Genomic DNA, 23,854 nt, shown 5'->3' on the forward strand with positions numbered 1-23,854 from the left:
ATTCTGCTTTTGGGTTCCCTCCAGTGGTTGTAGGTGGGAATGCAGTTGTCTCTGAGTCGCAGTCCTGGCCAGGTGTATCTGCTGATTGCAGTTCTGACTGGGATATTTAGGTGTGCAGGATTCATTAGTCCTTGCCAGTTGTCAATGTTTCTCGTGAAGTGTTGGATCACTTTCTGGCTTCTCCTGCTTAGCTACCAATTCAGCAAAGATAAGTGTCTGGTTTTTGTTTCTGTGGCACACATGCAGTGTGCTTATATTCTGTGCTATTCATTTGTTTTTCTCTTTTCCAGCTTAGACTGTGTCAGTGTTTTCTCAGTCTTGTTGGATTCTCTGGAGTTGCAGATATATGCTCCACATCTTTAGTTAGATGGTGGAGTTTTTGTATTTTCTGCAGTGGATATTTTTGGAAGGATTTTTAATACTGACAGCTTAGTATCCTTTCCTATTTAGCTAGTGTGTGCCTCATTTGCTAAATCCTGTTTTCTGCCTGTGTGTCTTTTCCTCTACTCCTCACAGTCAATATTTCTGGGGGGCTGCCTATCCTTTGGGGTTCTGCTCTGAGGCAAGGTAGAAATTCCTATTTCCATCTATAGGGGTATTTAGTCCTCCGGCTGTGTCGAGGTGTCTAGGTTTTGTTAGGCACACCCCACGGCTACTTCTAGTTGCGGTGTTAAGATCAGGGTTTGCGGTCAGTATAGTTACCACCTACTCCAGTAAAAGTTTTCATGCTGCTCCAAGGTCACCTGATCATAACCTACACCAGCAGATGACATGGCTCCAGAAACTATCACTGATTGTGGAAACGCCGCACTAGACCTTGGAAATCAAGATCCCAGAGTTTGGAGGAACAGTGGAGAGGCCACAATCCAAGCTGCATCAGGTCTCGTGGGAAGTTTCCAGAAAATATTCTATAATATAAAGTATTGTAATTTACTGAGATAATGACTTGGGTTTTCATTGGCTGTAAGCCATAATCATCAACATTAACAGAAAGAAACACTTGAAATAGATCACTCTGTTTGTAACAACTAATATACGAGTTTCACTTTTTATATTGAAGAACTGAAATAAATTAACTTTTTGATATTCTAATTTTGTGAGAATCACCCGTACAAGCTTGCCTAAACATCTCTATCATTCCTGTGTATAACTGTTTTCCTATACATCTCTGCTGTACCACCACTCACAGATGCCACAATAACAAAGCACGAGTCACAGTTGCCCCCATAACACTGTACAGTCACAGACGCCCCCATAACACTGTACAGTCAGACGCCCCTATAACACTGTACAGTCACAGACGCCTCTATAACACTGTACAGTCACAGACGCCCCTATAACACTGTACAGTCACAGACGCCTCTATAACACTGTACAGTCACAGACGCCCCTATAACACTGTACAGTCACAGACGCCCCTATAACACTGTACAGTCACAGACGCCCCTATAACACTGTACAGTCACAGACGCCCCCATAACACTGTACGGTCACAGACGCCCCTATAACAATGTACAGTCACAGACGCCCCTATAACACTGTACAGTCACAGACGACCCTATAACACTGTACAGTCACAGACGCCTCTATAACACTGTACAGTCACAGACGCCCCTATAACACTGTACAGTCACAGACGCCTCTATAACACTGTACAGTCACAGACGCCCCTATAACACTGTACAGTCACAGACGCCCCCATAACACTGTACAGTCAGACGCCCCTATAACACTGTACAGTCACAGACGCCTCTATAACACTGTACAGTCACAGACGCCCCTATAACACTGTACAGTCACAGACGCCTCTATAACACTGTACAGTCACAGACGCCCCTATAACACTGTACAGTCAGACGCCCCTATAACACTGTACAGTCACAGACGCCTCTATAACACTGTACAGTCACAGACGCCCCTATAACACTGTACAGTCACAGACGCCCCTATAACACTGTACAGTCACAGACGCCCCTATAACACTGTACGGTCACAGACGCCCCCATAACACTGTACGGTCACAGACGCCCCCATAACAATGTACAGTCACAGACGCCCCTATAACACTGTACAGTCACAGACGACCCTATAACACTGTACAGTCACAGACGCCTCTATAACACTGTACAGTCACAGACGCCCCTATAACACTGTACAGTCACAGACGCCTCTATAACACTGTACAGTCACAGACGCCCCTATAACACTGTACAGTCACAGACGCCCCTATAACACTGTACAGTCACAGACGCCCCTATAACACTGTACAGTCACAGACGCCTCTATAACACTGTACAGTCACAGACGCCCCTATAACAATGTACAGTCACAGACGCCCCTATAACACTGTACAGTCACAGACGCCCCTATAACACTGTACAGTCACAGACGCCCCTATAACACTGTACAGTCACAGACGCCCCTATAACACTGTACAGTCACAGACGCCCCCATAACACTGTACAGTCACAGACGCCCCCATAACACTGTACAGTCACAGACGCCCCCATAACACTGTACAGTCACAGACGCCCCTATAACACTGTACAGTCACAGACGCCCCCATAACACTGTACAGTCACAGACGCCCCCATAACACTGTACAGTCACAGACGCCCCTATAACACTGTACAGTCACAGACGCCCCCATAACATACACAGGGAGATTGGCCTTGTGGTCACCTGACTACTCCCCCATCACGCAGCAGCTGCTCCCATCTGCCGTCCTCTCACTTTTGCGCAGAGCCACGGCATCACACCGCACAGCTGTCCCCCGTCACCATAGCGACCACACACTCCCAGTCCTCTTGTTCTCCACGTTGACCCGCCCTCGGAGCGCGCTGATTTGCTCTCTTCTCTAAGTGATCGGCGTTTGAGGAGACCAATCACCTCACAAGTCTGAAGGAGAAAAAAAAACAGCAGTGCGAGAACGTCATCAGTCGGCGCCGTAAATCTGCGTTCCAGGAGCGGGCAGCATGCTGTAAGGTACATATGGAGCGCGAGTATTGTATGTAACCCCGTATAAAGGGCCGTGATGACATCACTTTATATGCTGGATTGTGACCATTTTATGAAAGCAGCAATTTGAGACTACAAGTGCCAGCATGCTTGTTGATGCTGTCATGTGTCAGTTCGGAGCAACATTATGTTTACGATGTTTTATATGCTCTCACCTTTCACCGCTGCGGTCATATATATTGTATCGTTACCGCCTTCTGGTGGGCCCCATCTCCTCTATATAATACCCCCAGGGACCCCCCATCTCCTCTATATAATACCCCCAGGGACCCCCCATCTCCTCTATATAATACCCCCAGGGACCCCCCATCTCCTCTATATAATACCCCCAGGGACCCCCCATCTCCTCTATATAATACCCCCAGGGACCCCCCATCTCCTCTATATAATACCCCCAGGGACCCCCCATCTCCTCTATATAATACCCCCAGGGACCCCCCATCTCCTCTATATAATACCCCCAGGGACCCCCCATCTCCTCTATATAATACCCCCAGGGACCCCCCATCTCCTCTATATAATACCCCCAGGGACCCCCCATCTCCTCTATATAATACCCCCAGGGACCCCCCATCTCCTCTATATAATACCCCCAGGGACCCCCATCTCCTCTATATAATACCCCCAGGGACCCCCCATCTCCTCTATATAATACCCCCAGGGACCCCCCATCTCCTCTATATAATACCCCCAGGGACCCCCCATCTCCTCTATATAATACCCCCAGGGACCCCCCATCTCCTCTATATAATACCCCCAGGGACCCCCCATCTCCTCTATATAATACCCCCAGGGACCCCCCATCTCCTCTATATAATACCCCCAGGGACCCCCCATCTCCTCTATATAATAACCCCAGGGACCCCCCATCTCCTCTATATAATACCCCCAGGGACCCCCCATCTCCTCTATATAATACCCGCAGGGACCCCCCATCTCCTCTATATAATACCCCCAGGGACCCCCCCATCTCCTCTATATAATACCCCCAGGGACCCCCCCATCTCCTCTATATAATACCCCCAGGGACCCCCCATCTCCTCTATATAATACCCCCAGGGACCCCCCATCTCCTCTATATAATACCCCAAGGGACCCCCCCATCTCCTCTATATAATACCCCCAGGGACCCCCCATCTCCTCTATATAATACCCCAAGGGACCCCCCCATCTCCTCTATATAATACCCCCAGGGACCCCCCATCTCCTCTATATAATTCCCCCATGTACCCCCCATCTCCTCTATATAATACCCCCAGGGACCCCCCATCTCCTCTATATAATACCCCCAGGGACCCCCCATCTCCTCTATATAATTCCCCCATGTACCCCCCATCTCCTCTATATAATACCCCCAGGGACCCCCCATCTCCTCTATATAATTCCCCCATGTACCCCCCATCTCCTCTATATAATACCCCCAGGGACCCCCCATCTCCTCTATATAATACCCCAAGGGACCCCCCCATCTCCTCTATATAATACCCCCAGGGACCCCCCATCTCCTCTATATAATACCCCCAGGGACCCCCCATCTCCTCTATATAATACCCCAAGGGACCCCCCCATCTCCTCTATATAATACCCCCAGGGACCCCCCATCTCCTCTATATAATACCCCAAGGGACCCCCCCATCTCCTCTATATAATACCCCCAGGGACCCCCCATCTCCTCTATATAATTCCCCCATGTACCCCCCATCTCCTCTATATAATACCCCCAGGGACCCCCCATCTCCTCTATATAATACCCCCAGGGACCCCCCATCTCCTCTATATAATACCCCCAGGGACCCCCCATCTCCTCTATATAATTCCCCCATGTACCCCCCATCTCCTCTATATAATACCCCCAGGGACTCCCCATCTCCTCTATATAATACCCCAAGGGACCCCCCCATCTCCTCTATATAATACCCCCAGGGACCCCCCATCTCCTCTATATAATACCCCCAGGGACCCCCCATCTCCTCTATATAATACCCCCAGTGACCCCCCATCTCCTCTATATAATACCCCCAGTGACCCCCCATCTCCTCTATATAATACTCCCAGGGACCCCCCATCTCCTCTATATAATACCCCCAGGGACCCCCCATCTCCTCTATATAATACCCCCAGGGACCCCCCATCTCCTCTATATAATACCCCCAGGGACCCCCCATCTCCTCTATATAATACCCCAAGGGACCCCCCCATCTCCTCTATATAATACCCCCAGGGACCCCCCCCATCTCCTCTATATAATACCCCCAGGGACCCCCCCCATCTCCTCTATATAATACCCCCAGGGACCCCCCATCTCCTCTATATAATACCCCCAGGGACCCCCCATCTCCTCTATATAATAACCCCAGGGACCCCCCATCTCCTCTATATAATACCCCCAGGGACCCCCCATCTCCTCTATATAATACCCGCAGGGACCCCCCATCTCCTCTATATAATACCCCCAGGGACCCCCATCTCCTCTAATAATAACCCTGGGGCCCCCATCTTTCCTATATATTGCCCCGAGGCCCCCATTTCCTCTATATAATACCCCGGTGCCCCTTATCTCTTCTATATAATACAGTAGGGCCCCTCAAACTGGATTGTTCTGCTATTATCATAAAGAATGAGACTGAAGTGTTGTCATGTTCCCTCTCCAGCGTGGACGTCCATGTTTTACATCGTTCTCATGTGACAACTGTTCATCACACAGGTTGGGGCTTTATGTTTTTATCCGAGTGGAGCTGAGAAGATGGCGGGACGGGGGAGAGGCGCGGGACGGGGGCAGATGACATTCAATGTTCAGGTCATCGGCATTGGAAGGGGTGAAACGTTGCCTCCACCCACCCTTCAGCCTCCCCCTTTGTTTCCAGTAAGTAATGGGCTACTCTCTTTCTGTGTTAAGTGAAAAGTCCTGCACTCTTAAAGGAGTGTGAGATCCGGCGTTTTGGGCTCGGCTGTGTTGTGAGGCTCAGGCGTTTTGAGCTCTGTGCTGTGAGGCCTGGCAGTGGCATGTGGAGCTGGGCGTTGTGAGGCCCGCTGTTTTGGGCTTGGTAATGTGAGGCCCGTTGTTTTGGGCTTGGTACTGTGAGGCCCGGCATTTTGGGCCTGTTCCTGTGAGACCCGGCGTGTGGAGCTTGGCACTGTGAGGCCCGGCGTCTTGGGCTCTGCGCTGTGAGGCCCGGCGTCTTGGGCTCTGCGCTGTGAGGCCCGGCGTCTTGGGCTCTGCGCTGTGAGGCCCGGCGTCTTGGGCTCTGCGCTGTGAGGCCCGGCGTCTTGGGCTCTGCGCTGTGAGGCCCGGCGTCTTGGGCTCTGCGCTGTGAGGCCCGGCGTCTTGGGCTCTGCGCTGTGAGGCCCGGCGTCTTGGGCTCTGCGCTGTGAGGCCCGGCGTCTTGGGCTCTGCGCTGTGAGGCCCGGCGTCTTGGGCTCTGCGCTGTGAGGCCCGGCGTCTTGGGCTCTGCGCTGTGAGGCCCGGCGTCTTGGGCTCTGCGCTGTGAGGCCCGGCGTCTTGGGCTCTGCGCTGTGAGGCCCGGCGTCTTGGGCTCTGCGCTGTGAGGCCCGGCGTCTTGGGCTCTGCGCTGTGAGGCCCGGCGTCTTGGGCTCGGCGCTGTGAGGCCCGGCGTCTTGGGCTCGGCGCTGTGAGGCCCGGCGTCTTGGGCTCGGCGCTGTGAGGCCCGGCGTCTTGGGCTCGGCGCTGTGAGGCCCGGCGTCTTGGGCTCTGCGCTGTGAGGCCCGGCGTCTTGGGCTCTGCGCTGTGAGGCCCGGCGTCTTGGGCTCTGCGCTGTGAGGCCCGGCGTCTTGGGCTCGGCGCTGTGAGGCCCGGCGTCTTGGGCTCGGCGCTGTGAGGCCCGGCGTCTTGGGCTCGGCGCTGTGAGGCCCGGCGTCTTGGGCTCGGCGCTGTGAGGCCCGGCGTCTTGGGCTCGGCGCTGTGAGGCCCGGCGTCTTGGGCTCGGCGCTGTGAGGCCTGGTGTTGAGCTTTTCATTTTTTGCCAATGTCTTCTGTGCCAGGCCTTAGACTTCAAGCCAGTGCCCCTGCAGACGGGTGAGGAGGTTGAATACATGTTGGCCTTAAAGCAGGAGCTGAGAGGAGCCATGAAGAGCCTCCCGTATTACATCAAACCTGCAGCACCCAAAAAAGGTACCTTATGTCAGTACACTGACAGCAAGCGGAGATATTGAAAACAGTGGGGAATTTTTGCAGTGATGAAAGGGAGTGACCATTTATCCACAATATGTGCCCTAAATGTCTGATAGGAGAGTGGCCCTCATCTATCTCATGAATGAGGCCCGGCAGCGCACTGCTGCGCATGTGCTGCTCTGTCCATTCATGTCTATGAGAGTTGTTAAGTTTTAATGACTACTCAGATCTAGTATAAAGAAAAAAATGGGCAGTTACTGTAGCAACCAATTAGATTTCTCCTTACATTTACCAAAGGGCCTTTGATAAATGAGAGATAGGATTTGATTGGTTGCTACACAGGCAGCTGTTTTACCATTTCTCTGAGTTCAAACTCTCTGGAGGTTTTTTCCTCTGCCTGCGTAACCAATCAAATTTCTCCTTTCATTTTCTGAAAATCTGATTGCTTGAGAGGGAAAACCAATTAGGTGTCTTTTTTTCATTTGAAAAAAAGCCTATGAGAAAAGAGAGGTGGAATCTGATTGGTTGCCGTGGGTAACTCCTGAAACTGTGTTTGTTTGTTTTTTTGTTGTTTGTTTTGTTGTTACTTGTGAGGTAAATGTCCTCCAGCCGACCATAAACTGCTGGATTATCAGACTGTCCAGATAACTGGATGGTTGTACATGTAAATTATGTAGGTAGTGTACTGTTTGGTGGTAGTGAGGCCTCCTTTCTTCGGTGCCTGGCAGGGAAGATTAATTATCTGGAGTCCATCTGTCACATAGTGAGGTAACGGGCATCGTCCGTGTGCGGCGCTATAAATAAAGCCGCTTCCTGTTTGTTTGACACCTGCCCGCAGGCTCCGGCACTTGTGATTGGTCCGTCACCATTTCTCTTGCCTCTCATCTTCTCTCTTCAGATGTGGAGCGGTACTCCGACAAGTATCAGACGTCTGGACCAGTGGACAACGCCATCGACTGGCACCCTGGTAAGGCAGCGCTGAGAATGGGGTCTTCCTGGGGACAGCACCACCCGCAGGCCTCTCTGTCTGCGGATGGCTCCACCCGCAGGCCTCTCTCTCTGTCTGGGGATGGCTCCACCCGCAGGCCTCTCTGTCTGGGGATGGCTCCACTCGCAGGCCTCTCTCTCTGTCTGGGGATGGCTCCACCCGCAGGCCTCTCTCTCTGTCTGGGGATGGCGCCACACTCAGGCCTCTCTCTCTGTCTGGGGATGGCTCCACCCGCAGGCCTCTCTCTCTGTCTGGGGATGGCTCCACCCGCAGGCCTCTCTCTCTGTCTGGGGATGGCTCCACCCGCAGGCCTCTCTGTCTGGGGATGGCTCCACTCGCAGGCCTCTCTCTCTGTCTGGGGATGGCTCCACCCGCAGGCCTCTCTCTGTCTGGGGATGGCGCCACACTCAGGCCTCTCTCTCTGTCTGGGGATGGCTCCACCCGCAGGCCTCTCTCTCTGTCTGGGGATGGCTCCACCCGCAGGCCTCTCTCTCTGTCTGGGGATGGCTCCACCCGCAGGCCTCTCTCTCTGTCTGCGGATGGCTCCACCCGCAGGCCTCTCTCTCTGTCTGGGGATGGCTCCACCCGCAGGCCTCTCTGTCTGGGGATGGCTCCACCCGCAGGCCTCTCTGTCTGGGGATGGCTCCACCCGCAGGCCTCTCTCTCTGTCTGGGGATGGCTCCACCCGCAGGCCTCTCTCTCTGTCTGGGGATGGCTCCACCCGCAGGCCTCTCTCTCTGTCTGGGGATGGCTCCACCCGCAGGCCTCTCTGTCTGGGGATGGCTCCACCCGCAGGCCTCTCTCTCTGTCTGGGGATGGCGCCACACTCAGGCCTCTCTCTCTGTCTGGGGATGGCTCCACCCGCAGGCCTCTCTCTCTGTCTGGGGATGGCTCCACCCGCAGGCCTCTCTCTCTGTCTGGGGATGGCTCCACCCGCAGGCCTCTCTCTGTCTGGGGATGGCTCCACCCGCAGGCCTCTCTCTCTGTCTGGGGATGGCTCCACTCGCAGGCCTCTCTCTCTGTCTGGGGATGGCTCCACTCGCAGGCCTCTCTCTCTGTCTGGGGATGGCTCCACCCGCAGGCCTCTCTCTCTGTCTGGGGATGGCTCCACCCGCAGGCCTCTCTCTCTGTCTGGGGATGGCTCCACCCGCAGGCCTCTCTCTCTGTCTGAGGATGGCTCCACCCGCAGGCCTCTCTCTCTGTCTGGGGATGGCTCCACCCGCAGGCCTCTCTCTCTGTCTGGGGATGGCTCCACCCGCAGGCCTCTCTCTCTGTCTGGGGATGGCTCCACCCGCAGGCCTCTCTCTCTGTCTGGGGATGGCTCCACCCGCAGGCCTCTCTCTCTGTCTGGGGATGGCTCCACCCGCAGGCCTCTCTGTCTGGGGATGGCTCCACCCGCAGGCCTCTCTCTCTGTCTGGGGATGGCTCCACCCGCAGGCCTCTCTCTCTGTCTGGGGATGGCTCCACCCGCAGGCCTCTCTCTCTGTCTGGGGATGGCTCCACCTGCAGGCCTCTCTCTCTGTCTGGGGATGGCTCCACCCGCAGGCCTCTCTGTCTGGGGATGGCTCCACTCGCAGGCCTCTCTCTCTGTCTGGGGATGGCTCCACCCGCAGGCCTCTCTCTCTGTCTGGGGATGGCTCCACCCGCAGGCCTCTCTCTCTGTCTGGGGATGGCTCCACCTGCAGGCCTCTCTCTCTGTCTGGGGATGGCTCCACCTGCAGGCCTCTCTCTCTGTCTGGGGATGGCTCCACCCGCAGGCCTCTCTGTCTGGGGATGGCTCCACCCGCAGGCCTCTCTCTCTGTCTGGGGATGGCTCCACTCGCAGGCCTCTCTCTCTGTCTGGGGATGGCTCCACCTGCAGGCCTCTCTCTCTGTCTGGGGATGGCTCCACCCGCAGGCCTCTCTCTCTGTCTGGGGATGGCTCCACTCGCAGGCCTCTCTCTCTGTCTGGGGATGGCTCCACCCGCAGGCCTCTCTCTCTGTCTGGGGATGGCTCCACCCGCAGGCCTCTCTCTCTGTCTGGGGATGGCTCCACCTGCAGGCCTCTCTCTCTGTCTGGGGATGGCTCCACCCGCAGGCCTCTCTGTCTGGGGATGGCTCCACCCGCAGGCCTCTCTCTCTGTCTGGGGATGGCGCCACACTCAGGCCTCTCTCTCTGTCTGGGGATGGCTCCACCCGCAGGCCTCTCTCTCTGTCTGGGGATGGCTCCACCCGCAGGCCTCTCTCTCTGTCTGGGGATGGCTCCACCCGCAGGCCTCTCTCTGTCTGGGGATGGCTCCACCCGCAGGCCTCTCTGTCTGGGGATGGCTCCACCCGCAGGCCTCTCTCTCTGTCTGGGGATGGCTCCACTCGCAGGCCTCTCTCTCTGTCTGGGGATGGCTCCACCCGCAGGCCTCTCTCTCTGTCTGGGGATGGCTCCACCCGCAGGCCTCTCTCTCTGTCTGGGGATGGCTCCACCCGCAGGCCTCTCTCTCTGTCTGAGGATGGCTCCACCCGCAGGCCTCTCTCTCTGTCTGGGGATGGCTCCACCCGCAGGCCTCTCTGTCTGGGGATGGCTCCACTCGCAGGCCTCTCTCTCTGTCTGGGGATGGCTCCACCCGCAGGCCTCTCTCTCTGTCTGGGGATGGCTCCACCTGCAGGCCTCTCTCTCTGTCTGGGGATGGCTCCACCCGCAGGCCTCTCTGTCTGGGGATGGCTCCACTCGCAGGCCTCTCTCTCTGTCTGGGGATGGCTCCACCCGCAGGCCTCTCTCTCTGTCTGGGGATGGCTCCACCCGCAGGCCTCTCTCTCTGTCTGGGGATGGCTCCACCCGCAGGCCTCTCTGTCTGGGGATGGCTCCACTCGCAGGCCTCTCTCTCTGTCTGGGGATGGCTCCACCCGCAGGCCTCTCTCTGTCTGGGGATGGCGCCACACTCAGGCCTCTCTCTCTGTCTGGGGATGGCTCCACCCGCAGGCCTCTCTCTCTGTCTGGGGATGGCTCCACCCGCAGGCCTCTCTCTCTGTCTGGGGATGGCTCCACCCGCAGGCCTCTCTCTCTGTCTGCGGATGGCTCCACCCGCAGGCCTCTCTCTCTGTCTGGGGATGGCTCCACCCGCAGGCCTCTCTGTCTGGGGATGGCTCCACCCGCAGGCCTCTCTGTCTGGGGATGGCTCCACCCGCAGGCCTCTCTCTCTGTCTGGGGATGGCTCCACCCGCAGGCCTCTCTCTCTGTCTGGGGATGGCTCCACCCGCAGGCCTCTCTCTCTGTCTGGGGATGGCTCCACCCGCAGGCCTCTCTGTCTGGGGATGGCTCCACCCGCAGGCCTCTCTCTCTGTCTGGGGATGGCGCCACACTCAGGCCTCTCTCTCTGTCTGGGGATGGCTCCACCCGCAGGCCTCTCTCTCTGTCTGGGGATGGCTCCACCCGCAGGCCTCTCTCTCTGTCTGGGGATGGCTCCACCCGCAGGCCTCTCTCTGTCTGGGGATGGCTCCACCCGCAGGCCTCTCTCTCTGTCTGGGGATGGCTCCACTCGCAGGCCTCTCTCTCTGTCTGGGGATGGCTCCACTCGCAGGCCTCTCTCTCTGTCTGGGGATGGCTCCACCCGCAGGCCTCTCTCTCTGTCTGGGGATGGCTCCACCCGCAGGCCTCTCTCTCTGTCTGGGGATGGCTCCACCCGCAGGCCTCTCTCTCTGTCTGAGGATGGCTCCACCCGCAGGCCTCTCTCTCTGTCTGGGGATGGCTCCACCCGCAGGCCTCTCTCTCTGTCTGGGGATGGCTCCACCCGCAGGCCTCTCTCTCTGTCTGGGGATGGCTCCACCCGCAGGCCTCTCTCTCTGTCTGGGGATGGCTCCACCCGCAGGCCTCTCTCTCTGTCTGGGGATGGCTCCACCCGCAGGCCTCTCTGTCTGGGGATGGCTCCACCCGCAGGCCTCTCTCTCTGTCTGGGGATGGCTCCACCCGCAGGCCTCTCTCTCTGTCTGGGGATGGCTCCACCCGCAGGCCTCTCTCTCTGTCTGGGGATGGCTCCACCTGCAGGCCTCTCTCTCTGTCTGGGGATGGCTCCACCCGCAGGCCTCTCTGTCTGGGGATGGCTCCACTCGCAGGCCTCTCTCTCTGTCTGGGGATGGCTCCACCCGCAGGCCTCTCTCTCTGTCTGGGGATGGCTCCACCCGCAGGCCTCTCTCTCTGTCTGGGGATGGCTCCACCTGCAGGCCTCTCTCTCTGTCTGGGGATGGCTCCACCTGCAGGCCTCTCTCTCTGTCTGGGGATGGCTCCACCCGCAGGCCTCTCTGTCTGGGGATGGCTCCACCCGCAGGCCTCTCTCTCTGTCTGGGGATGGCTCCACTCGCAGGCCTCTCTCTCTGTCTGGGGATGGCTCCACCTGCAGGCCTCTCTCTCTGTCTGGGGATGGCTCCACCCGCAGGCCTCTCTCTCTGTCTGGGGATGGCTCCACTCGCAGGCCTCTCTCTCTGTCTGGGGATGGCTCCACCCGCAGGCCTCTCTCTCTGTCTGGGGATGGCTCCACCCGCAGGCCTCTCTCTCTGTCTGGGGATGGCTCCACCTGCAGGCCTCTCTCTCTGTCTGGGGATGGCTCCACCCGCAGGCCTCTCTGTCTGGGGATGGCTCCACCCGCAGGCCTCTCTCTCTGTCTGGGGATGGCGCCACACTCAGGCCTCTCTCTCTGTCTGGGGATGGCTCCACCCGCAGGCCTCTCTCTCTGTCTGGGGATGGCTCCACCCGCAGGCCTCTCTCTCTGTCTGGGGATGGCTCCACCCGCAGGCCTCTCTCTGTCTGGGGATGGCTCCACCCGCAGGCCTCTCTGTCTGGGGATGGCTCCACCCGCAGGCCTCTCTCTCTGTCTGGGGATGGCTCCACTCGCAGGCCTCTCTCTCTGTCTGGGGATGGCTCCACCCGCAGGCCTCTCTCTCTGTCTGGGGATGGCTCCACCCGCAGGCCTCTCTCTCTGTCTGGGGATGGCTCCACCCGCAGGCCTCTCTCTCTGTCTGAGGATGGCTCCACCCGCAGGCCTCTCTCTCTGTCTGGGGATGGCTCCACCCGCAGGCCTCTCTGTCTGGGGATGGCTCCACTCGCAGGCCTCTCTCTCTGTCTGGGGATGGCTCCACCCGCAGGCCTCTCTCTCTGTCTGGGGATGGCTCCACCTGCAGGCCTCTCTCTCTGTCTGGGGATGGCTCCACCCGCAGGCCTCTCTGTCTGGGGATGGCTCCACCCGCAGGCCTCTCTCTGTCTGGGGATGGCTCCACCCGCAGGCCTCTCTCTCTGTCTGGGGATGGCGCCACACTCAGGCCTCTCTCTCTGTCTGGGGATGGCTCCACTCGCAGGCCTCTCTCTCTGTCTGGGGATGGCTCCACCCGCAGGCCTCTCTCTCTGTCTGGGGATGGCTCCACCCGCAGGCCTCTCTCTCTGTCTGGGGATGGCGCCACACTCAGGCCTCTCTCTCTGTCTGGGGATGGCTCCACTCGCAGGCCTCTCTCTCTGTCTGGGGATGGCTCCACCCGCAGGCCTCTCTGTCTGGGGATGGCTCCACCCGCAGGCCTCTCTCTCTGTCTGGGGATGGCTCCACCCGCAGGCCTCTCTCTCTGTCTGGGGATGGCTCCACCTGCAGGCCTCTCTCTCTGTCTGGGGATGGCTCCACCCGCAGGCCTCTCTGTCTGGGGATGGCTCCACTCGCAGGCCTCTCTCTCTGTCTGGGGATGGCTCCACCCGCAGGCCTCTCTCTCTGTCTGGGGATGGCGCCACACTCAGGCCTCTCTCTCTGTCTGGGGATGGCTCCACCCGCAGGCCTCTCTCTCTGTCTGGGGATGGCTCCACCCGCAGGCCTCTCTCTCTGTCTGGGGATGGCTCCACCCGCAGGCCTCTCTCTGTCTGGGGATGGCTCCACCCGCAGGCCTCTCTGTCTGGGGATGGCTCCACCCGCAGGCCTCTCTCTCTGTCTGGGGATGGCTCCACTCGCAGGCCTCTCTCTCTGTCTGGGGATGGCTCCACCCGCAGGCCTCTCTCTCTGTCTGGGGATGGCTCCACCCGCAGGCCTCTCTCTCTGTCTGGGGATGGCTCCACCCGCAGGCCTCTCTCTCTGTCTGGGGATGGCTCCACCCGCAGGCCTCTCTCTCTGTCTGGGGATGGCTCCACCCGCAGGCCTCTCTTTCTGTCTGGGGATGGCTCCACCCGCAGGCCTCTCTCTCTGTCTGGGGATGGCTCCACCCGCAGGCCTCTCTCTCTGTCTGGGGATGGCTCCACCCGCAGGCCTCTCTCTCTGTCTGGGGATGGCTCCACCCGCAGGCCTCTCTCTCTGTCTGGGGATGGCTCCACCCGCAGGCCTCTCTGTCTGGGGATGGCTCCACTCGCAGGCCTCTCTCTCTGTCTGGGGATGGCTCCACCCGCAGGCCTCTCTCTCTGTCTGGGGATGGCGCCACACTCAGGCCTCTCTCTCTGTCTGGGGATGGCTCCACCCGCAGGCCTCTCTCTCTGTCTGGGGATGGCTCCACCCGCAGGCCTCTCTCTCTGTCTGGGGATGGCTCCACCCGCAGGCCTCTCTGTCTGGGGATGGCTCCACTCGCAGGCCTCTCTCTCTGTCTGGGGATGGCTCCACCCGCAGGCCTCTCTCTGTCTGGGGATGGCGCCACACTCAGGCCTCTCTCTCTGTCTGGGGATGGCTCCACCCGCAGGCCTCTCTCTCTGTCTGGGGATGGCTCCACCCGCAGGCCTCTCTCTCTGTCTGGGGATGGCTCCACCCGCAGGCCTCTCTCTCTGTCTGGGGATGGCTCCACCCGCAGGCCTTTCTCTCTGTCTGGGGATGGCTCCACCCGCAGGCCTCTCTGTCTGGGGATGGCGCCACACGCTGGCCTCTCTATCTCTCTGGGGATGTTGCCACCCGCAGGCCTCTCTCTCTGTCTGGGGATGGCTCCACCCGCAGGCCTCTCTCTCTGTCTGGGGATGGCTCCACCCGCAGGCCTCTCTCTCTCTGTCTGGGGATGGCTCCACCCGCAGGCCTCTCTCTCTGGGGATGGCTCCACCCGCAGGCCTCTCTCTCTGTCTGGGGATGGCTCCACCCGCAGGCCTCTCTCTCTGTCTGGGGATGGCTCCACCCGCAGGCCTCTCTCTCTGTCTGGGGATGGCTCCACCCGCAGGCCTCTCTCTCTGTCTGGGGATGGCGCCACCCGCAGGTCTCTCTGTCTGGGGATGGCGCCACACGCTGGCCTCTCTATCTGTCTGGGGATGTTGCCACCCGCAGGCCTCTCTTTGGGGATGGCGCCACACTCAGGCCTCTCTCTTTGTCTGGGGATGGTGCCACATGCAGGCCTCTTTTTCTGTCTGGGGATAGCGCCACCCGTAGGCCTCTTTCTGGGGATAATGCTACCTGTAGGGCTCTCTTTCTCTCTGGGGATAGCGCCACCCGTAGGCCTCTCTGGGGATGATGCTACTCGCAGGCCTCTCTTTCTGTCTGGGGATGGTGCCACCCGTAGGCCTCTCTCTACCTGTAGGGCTCTCTTTCTCTCTGGGGATGGTGCCACCTGCAAGCATGCCTTACAAATGATTCCAACCAGCAGTCCTCCATTCATACTACCCACGTGAATAGTGAAGTGCTATCCAGCAGACACCCATGAGTAGCACCATGGAGGGGCCCCATACTTCCATCCATAGAACTCCCAGGAATACACATAAGATGTGCTGATTCAGAAATTGGACAGTTGCTTTTATGTCTATTTCTTTTCTAGACTGGAATCTTCTTCCCCGAGAGCTGAAGATCAAAGTCCGGAAGATCCAGAAGGAGAGTAAGTGATAAACCATCACCCCCATCTTAAATAGGCCAAGGTCCAAAGGGGCAGCTCCCTGCCATAAGGGATAATCCTCCATTTTGGATCCCTTTGCACATCTCCGTGCAGAGATTTGCGGAGTCTCTGGGTCTACAAATAGCTTGAAATGGCTGATAACAGAGAATACTAGCTGGCATTCAGCTGCACAGGAGCTACAGTATCCATTATAACCAATAGAAAGTCTAGTGTGAGTTTGTCCCCCTCTGGTGGCACATTCTGGTATGACAGATTTACCGGTGGTCAGGTTATTATTGCTCATAATCGGTCTCCCTTTGTGCTTTTTCCGCAGAGACCACCATCATTCTTCCAAAACATAAGCAGAGGGTCCCGCTGGATAAAGAAGAAATCATTAAAAAGTTGGAGGTAGGCTGATAATATGTCAGCAGAGAGATGTGCTGATCCTACCGGAGGCAGTGACCTACTAGTGATTAGTGAGAGCAATGGTATGATAAAGGAGTATATATAGATAGTGAAAAGAGCTGTCTGCCACAGTAGCAAAGAGGATATCAGGAAGGGAGTGTGTGTGTGTGTGTGTGTATGTATGTATGTATATATAGAGTTGTGTGAAAAAGTATTTGCCCCCTTCTTGATTTCCTATTCTTTTGCATGTTTGTCACACTTAAATGTTTTAGATCACCAAACAAATGTAAATGTTAGACAAAGATAACACAAGTAATCACAAAATGCAGTTTATAAATGAAGGTTTTTTTATTATTAAGGGAAAAAGAAATCCAAACCTATAGGGCCCTGTGTGAAAACGTGATTACCCCCTAAACCTAATAACTGGTTGGGCCACCCTTAGCAGCAACAACTGCAATTAGGTGTTTGCGATAACTGGCTATGAGTCTTTTACAATATTCTGGAGCAATTTTGGACACTCATCTTTGCAGAATTGTTGTAATTCAGCCACATTGGAGGGCTTCTTAGCTAGAGATGAGCGAATTTGCTCGGGGCCCCTCTATAGCGCTTGCCGAATAAGCTGCAGAGGAAACCCGGCTTCCTGGAATATGCCGGCCAATCAGCTCATTGACGCCGCAGCTGCATGTGTCACGGCTGTGTGACAGCGACGACACATGCATGGAGAGCACAATAAACAGTGACACATGCAGCTGCGGCACCGATCAGCTGATCAGCCGGCACGATCCAGGAAGCCGGGTTCCCTCTGCAGCTTATTCGACAAGCGCTATGACCTGCCGAATAAGAGGGAACCTGAGCAAATTCACTCATCTCTATTCTTAGCATGTGATAAACCACAGTTAAAAGTTGGGAGGGGGGGGGAGCAATCCCTTTTTCACGCAAGGACCAGTAGGTTTGGATTTCTTTTCCCTTAATAATAAAAACCTTCATTTAAAAACTGCATTTTGTGCTTGCTTGTGCTTTCTTTGTCTAATATTTACATTTGTGTGATCTGAAAAATGTGTCTGACAAACATGCAAAAGAATAGGAAATCAGGAAGGGGGCAAACACTTTTTCACACAACTGTGTGTGTAATATATATATATATATATATATATATATATATATATATATATATATATATATATATATATATATATATATAAATTGTCTAAGGGTCACTTTCGTCTCTCTGTCTGTCCTTCTGTCTGTCACAGATATTCAGCTAGGGTTGGGGCTAAAGTTAGGGTTTGGATTACATTTACGGTTGGGATTAGGGTAATGGGTGTGTCAGGGTTAGAGGTGTGGTTAGTGTTACCATTGGGATTAGGGTTAGGGGTGTGTCAGGGTTAGAGGTGTGGTTAGTGTTACCATTGGGATTAGGGTTAGGGGTGTGTTTGGATTAGGGTTTCAGTTAGATTTGGGGGGTTTCCACTGTTTAGGCACATCAGGGGCTCTCCAAACGCGACATCGCGTCGTATCTCAATTCTAATTTTGCATTGAAAAGTCAAATGGCGCTCCTTCCCTTCCGAGCTCTGCCGTGCGCCCAAACAGTGGTTTACCCCCACATATGGGGTATCCGAGTACTCAAGACAAATTGCACAACAACTTTTGGGGTCCAATTTCTCCTGTTACCCTTGGTAAAATTAAACAAATTGGAGCTGAAGTAAATATTTTGTGAAAAAAAAATTAAATGTTCATTTTTTTTTTAAACATTCCAAAAATTCCTGTGAAACACCTGAAGGGTTAATAAACTTCTCGATTGTGGTTTTGAGCAGTTTTTAGAATGGTGTAACACTTGGGTATTTTCTATCATATAGACCCCTCAAAATGACTTCAAATGAGATGTGGTCCATAAAAAAAAAAATGGTGTTGTAGAAATGAGAAATTGCCAGTCAACTTTTAACCCTTAACTCCCTAACAAAAAAAAAATTTGGTTCCAAAATTATGCTGATGTAAAGTAGACATGTGGGAAATGTTACTTATTAAGTATTTTGTGTGACATATCTCTGTGATTTAATTGCATAAAAATTCAAAGTTTGAAAATTTCAAAATTTTCCCCAAAATTCAGTTTTTTTCACAAATAAGCACAGGTAATATCAAATAAATTTTACCACTATCATGAAGTACAATATGTCACGAGAAAACAATGTCAGAATCATCAGGATCTGTTGAAGCGTTCCAGAGTTATAACCTCATAAAGGACTTAAACTCTATAGCGCCACCTGTGTCTGCGAATTGAGATACTGATTTGGCTTTTATTCTAAGTCATATTGCACGACTCGTTAAAGGGTTGATTGTGACTTGTAGGATCGCTACTTCCAACAGGTGGCGCTATAGAGTTTAAGTCCTCTTTTTCTCAGAAGAGGCAATTTGCATATTATATTTCCCAGAGGAGCATTGCACGGCGAATAAGCCTCCTTACCTTGACAAGCCAGAGCTGGTATGTCACTCTCCATAAGGAGAAACGATACCCCTTAGATCCCAAGCTCATATAGGAACAGTGGTCAGAAGTGTAAAAATTGGCCCGGTCATTAACGTGCAAACCACCCTTGGGGGTAAAAGGGTTAAAATTGCTGCTGATAAAAGGCTCCTTCACATATGAGAGACTGGGAGCAGTTTGCAAAAGAAGAAGAGCGCTCCAAAATTCCAGCTGAGAGGTGTAAGAAGCTTGTAGGTGGTTATAGGAAGCGATTGATTGCAGTTATTTATTCCAAAGGGTGTGCAACCAAATATTAAGGTGACAAGTGACAACAATCTTGTCCGGTACATTTGGAGGTTTTGTGTGAAATTATGTCAAATGTGTATTTTTTGTTTTCCTTTTTTGTGTGTGTGTTATTCCAATACACACAAAGGGAATAAGCATGTGACTGCAATAATTTTCTGGGAGAAATAATGAAAAAATGTCAAGGGTGCCAACACTATCGGCCATGACTGTACATATCAGAAGCTGTCTACCACAGCAGCACAGAGTATGTCAGGAGGGGAGTATGTATACCGTAGATGGTGGAAGAAGCCGTGTAGCACAGCAGCACTGAGTATGTCAGGCCATTCTCCCCATGAGCCTGCCGTCTGCACCCCTGGCATCAGTACAGAGAAGAGCTGCGCCCGTCTCCTGATCCTACATTGCTGCGGGGAGCGTGGGAGCAATGATGGGGGAATTAGCAGCAGCATTTTCGCTGTCCGTCTCCCCCAGTGCCTCCCCTCCTCCAGCAGCCATGATCGCTGTGCTTCCAGACAAGACATCAGACAATACAAGTAATTGTAGCTGCCAGACAGCGCTGCTTCCAGCCGCCATCACTGTCTGTGCTGACAGGGGGCGCTGACTCACCCAGACGACAGACTTATACACAAGGGAAAAGTCCTTTAATCCGCCATCATACTCGTGCCAGTGATCCCCCACCAGTCTCTACTTCATATGACATCCACATATGGACATGCAACCACTGCAGCAAATCACTGACTGGGGCGGGTCAGCATTGTGGCCACCTTCACTCGCACCATGTACAGATGTAGCAGGTTTGTCATATAACTGCTGGGACTTCCATTCCATCCAGCTGCGAGTAGTAGTTCCCAGTTACTGATGGAGATTCTTTACTTCTTTCAGAACCTAGAGAAGAAGGAAGAGGAGGTTAGCTCCGAAGAGGAGGAAGAGAAGAAGGAGGAGGAAGAGGAAAAGGAGGAAGAGGAAGAGTATGACGAAGAGGAGCATGAGGAGGTAAGACTGGGCAGTTATAATGATGACAGAACACTCTGCTGTTTCCACCCATTGACACCCATCAGAGGTGTATAATATAGCCTGACTGCTGTAATACTGAGTATGTTCTATAAATATATAAGCTGCACTAGGATTGTGGCACCGATCAGTGGGGTCCGCATGCCAAGATACTGTATATACTCGAGTATAAGCCGAGATTTTCAGCCCACTTTTTTGGGCTGAAAGTAACCCTCTCGGCTTATACTCGAGTCATACCCGGGGGTCGGAAGGGGAGCGGAGCTGTCTAATAATACTCACCTGCTCCTAGCGCGGTCCCTGCCGTCCCTGGTTCCTGGGTGCCGGCAGCTTCTTCCTGTATTGAGCGGTCACATGGTACCGCTCATTACAGTAATGAATATGGACCCATTCATTACTATAATATGCGGTACCATGTGACCGCTCACTACAGGAAGAAGCTGCCGGCTTCGGGGAACAGACGTGCAGGGACCGCGCCAGGAGCAGGTGAGTATAACGCAGTGCGCGATATTCACCTGTCCCCCGTTCCACCATCAGCGCCGCTGCGTTTTCCGCGCCTTCTGCAGTGACGCTTAGGTCAGAGGGCACGATGACGCGATTAGTGTGCGCCGCCCTCTGCCTGAACGTCAGTGCAGAGGATGGGGAAGACACAGCGGCGGTGGAAAGGGGAGCAGGTGAATATAGCAAGTGCTGGGGGCCTGAGAAGTGAGTATGTGATTTTTTTATTTTTTTAATCGCAGCAACAGCATATGGGGCAAATATCTGTATGGAGCATCTTATGGTGCCATGTGCAGCGTTATATGGGGGCAAATATCTGTATGGAGCATCTTATGGGGCCATGTGCAGCATTATATGGGGCAAATGTGTCTATGGAGCATCTTATGGGGTCATAATCAACATTTGTGCAGCATTATAGGGGGCATATTTTAATATGGAGCATCTTATGGGGCCCATCATGAACTTTATGGAGCATTATATGGGGCTCGTTATTCAATATGGATATTCAAAAACACTTAAACTACTGATGTCTCAATTAATTTTACTTTTATTGGTATCTATTTTTATTTTTGACATTTACATGTAGCTGCTGCATTTTCCACCCTAGGCTTATACTCAAGTCATTAAGTTTTCCCAGTTTTTTTGTGGCATAATTAGACTTATACTACTCGGGTCGGCTTATACTCGGAGTATATACGGTAATTGCTGAAAGCGATCACTGATAAAAATCGATCTAACCTCAGACGTCTCATTGCAGGAGACAGATTACATCATGTCCTATTTTGACAACGGCGAAGAGTTCGGGGGCGACAGCGACGATAATATGGATGAAGCCACGTACTGAAGTCCCCATCCTTGAGTGGAGTGCTTCCATATCCTCTGGACAATTTTAAAATACTTTTTATGCATTTTACCTTTTTTTGAAAAAAATATTTTAGCTTTTTAATCTGTTTGGAAAAAAAAAAAAGCACATAATCCCTGATCGTCACTACAGCCAGGCATTCTCCCTGCAGTGGCCTCTAGTGGGGAAATGTAGTACTCCATGGCAGCCATTCATATACAGGGATTACTCGAGACCTCCAATATAGCAGATATTCGTACAGGAACAAGGGTCTAATGGGGCTTTAAACGGATTTTATTTTCAAGAAACCTCGTCTTCAAGGGGATGAGTTAAAAACTAAAGATAAAAATAATAATACAATAATTATATGTTTAAAAATATTTGATTTTGCCATGTACGTAAAATTCAGACAGGAAAATAAAAAAAATTATGGCTAAAAGAGGAAGGGAAGGAAAAAAAATGTTGCAGCGGGAAGAGGTTAAAAAAAGTCTTAAACGTGTGTGTGTGTGTGTGTGTTAATATATTATCCAGCAGGTGGCGCCATACTCAATGAGATAACAATGCTGATTTTTATTTATGGCAGGTGAGGTTTTGGATACAGATTATGCCTAGCTTCAGGTTATGTTCAGGCCCTGTATATAAGTGCATTGACTGCCATTTTTAGGAAACATTTTTATGAGGGCGCAGTGACAAGCACCCCTCTGCCTGTTACCGTCCTTTACCTTACATATGTCTGTTATCAGCAGTGTAATGATCCTTGGGCCCTCTGGGTATCACTTTTGGAAAACCAGTGTTGCAAGTGAATGGATGGCATGTGACCACCTCAACATCATCATCTCCGGCAAAAGCGGAGCAGTTCAGCCAAGCTTTACCTATTTGTCTATATAAATAAAAGTATATATGACTGCACATATCTATTTACAGAAATGTTCAGTAGTCTGTCTCCCAGTCATCCAGATATTCTATTACTGTCTTGTAATTTATGCATACATATTTGCTAACATTTCAGTGGTTCTTTATGCCCATACAGTTACCTTTTATGTGGGATGTGTTCTTTTGTAAGCTTGCTTCTATAGTTATTAGCCCTTAAAGGGGACCAGTCTCTTGCCCTAAATATATTATGTTATTACCTGTTGTAAAAGCCGCAATTCTCCTGAATCCGGGGAGGTCTCTCTTTTGTTCCTGCACCTCTCCATTCCTGAGACATGGCCCCCTCTTTCCCGTATTTAAACCTGGTCCGGTTATCAGAGTGGGCATCGTTCTCTTCTGTGGGTGTGTTTTTGTATACCACAATCACTTGAGTAAAAAGCCTACATTTATATACAGAGAAGAGGGGGCCATATCTGAGGAATAGAGCGGCGCAGGAACAAAAGAAAACATGGCCAGATTCAGGAGAACAGCGACTTTTACATCAGGTAATATTGTATTATTATTTATTATTATAGCGTCATTTATTCCATGGCGCTTTACATGTGAGGAGGGGTATACATAATAAAAGATAAGTACAATAATCTTAATCAGGGCTCACAATCTACAGGGGATGGGTGAGGATACAGTAAGTGAGGGGAGAGCTGGTCATGTAGCAGTTTGGTGGTTACTGCAGTTTGTAGGCTTGTCGGAAGAGGTGGGTCTTCAGGTTCTTTTTGAAGGTTTTCACGGTAGGCGAGAGTCTGATATGTTGGGGTAGAGCGTTCCAGAGTAGGGGGGATGCATGGAAGAAATCTTGTATGCGATTGTGGGAAAGGAGGTAAGAGGGGAGTAGAGAAGGAGATCTTTTGAGAATCGGTGGTTGTGTGCTGGTAAGGGGACCAGGTCACAAATGTATGAAGGAGACAAGTTGTGGATGGCTTTGTATGCCATGGTTAGGGTTTTGAACTGGAGTCTCTGAGTAATGGGGAGCCAGTGCAGGGATTGACAGAAGGGAGAGGCCACGGAATAGCTGAAGGACAGGTGAATTAGTAGGGCAGCAGAGTTTAGAATAGATTGGAGGGGTGCGAGAGTGTTAAAAGGGAGGCCACAAAGTAGGAGGTTGCAGTAGTCAAGGCGGGAGATGAATGAGGGCATGCACTAGGGTTTTTGCAGATTCTTGATTGAGGAATGAACGGATTCGTGAAATATTTTTGAGTTGAAGTCGGCAGGAAGTGGAAAGGGCTTGGATATGTGGTTTGAAGGAGAGATCAGCATCAAGGATTCAGGAAATATTTTTGGCTTGACGTCGGCAGTAATTTGAAAATAGCAGACAGACGTTGTGGGATTTTGGTTAGTAGAAGGGTGATATCTAGTCCAGAGATGTAGATCTGTGTGTCATCAGCACAGAGGTGATACTGCAAGCCGTGAGATTCTATGAGCTGTCCCTGGCCGAAGGTGTAAATGGAGAAGATCAGGGGCCCTACGACTGAACCTTGCGGGACTCCTACAGATAGGGGGGCGAAGTGAGGA

At 53.2% G+C, this 23,854-nt stretch overlaps 1 protein-coding gene across 1 annotated transcript; it reads left to right on the top strand.

The window, feature by feature from the left end:
* Positions 1-2,888: 2,888 nt before the first annotated feature.
* POLR3GL (RNA polymerase III subunit GL) lies at positions 2,889-22,328 on the top strand. The gene is made up of 8 exons (XM_069728725.1): positions 2,889-2,985; positions 5,723-5,881; positions 7,018-7,147; positions 8,046-8,114; positions 15,849-15,905; positions 16,237-16,310; positions 19,951-20,061; positions 21,332-22,328. The coding sequence occupies exons 2-8, from the start codon at positions 5,762-5,764 to the stop codon at positions 21,416-21,418; spliced, it is 648 nt and encodes a 215-aa protein (XP_069584826.1). The 5' UTR covers positions 2,889-2,985; positions 5,723-5,761; the 3' UTR covers positions 21,419-22,328.
* The last annotated feature ends 1,526 nt before the right edge of the window (positions 22,329-23,854 follow it).

Source organism: Ranitomeya imitator, chromosome 1, assembly GCF_032444005.1.
Source record: "Ranitomeya imitator isolate aRanImi1 chromosome 1, aRanImi1.pri, whole genome shotgun sequence".
Lineage (NCBI taxonomy): Eukaryota > Metazoa > Chordata > Amphibia > Anura > Dendrobatidae > Ranitomeya > Ranitomeya imitator.

Excerpts from the sequence above, each read along its gene's own strand:
- POLR3GL (XM_069728725.1), top strand. The coding sequence starts at position 5,762 with ATGGCGGGACGGGGGAGAGGCGCGGGACGGGGGCAGATGACATTCAAT. Across the intron at positions 7,148-8,045 it reads ACCTGCAGCACCCAAAAAAG|ATGTGGAGCGGTACTCCGAC; the intron begins GTACCTTATGTC and ends TTCTCTCTTCAG. Across the intron at positions 16,311-19,950 it reads AAATCATTAAAAAGTTGGAG|AACCTAGAGAAGAAGGAAGA; the intron begins GTAGGCTGATAA and ends TACTTCTTTCAG.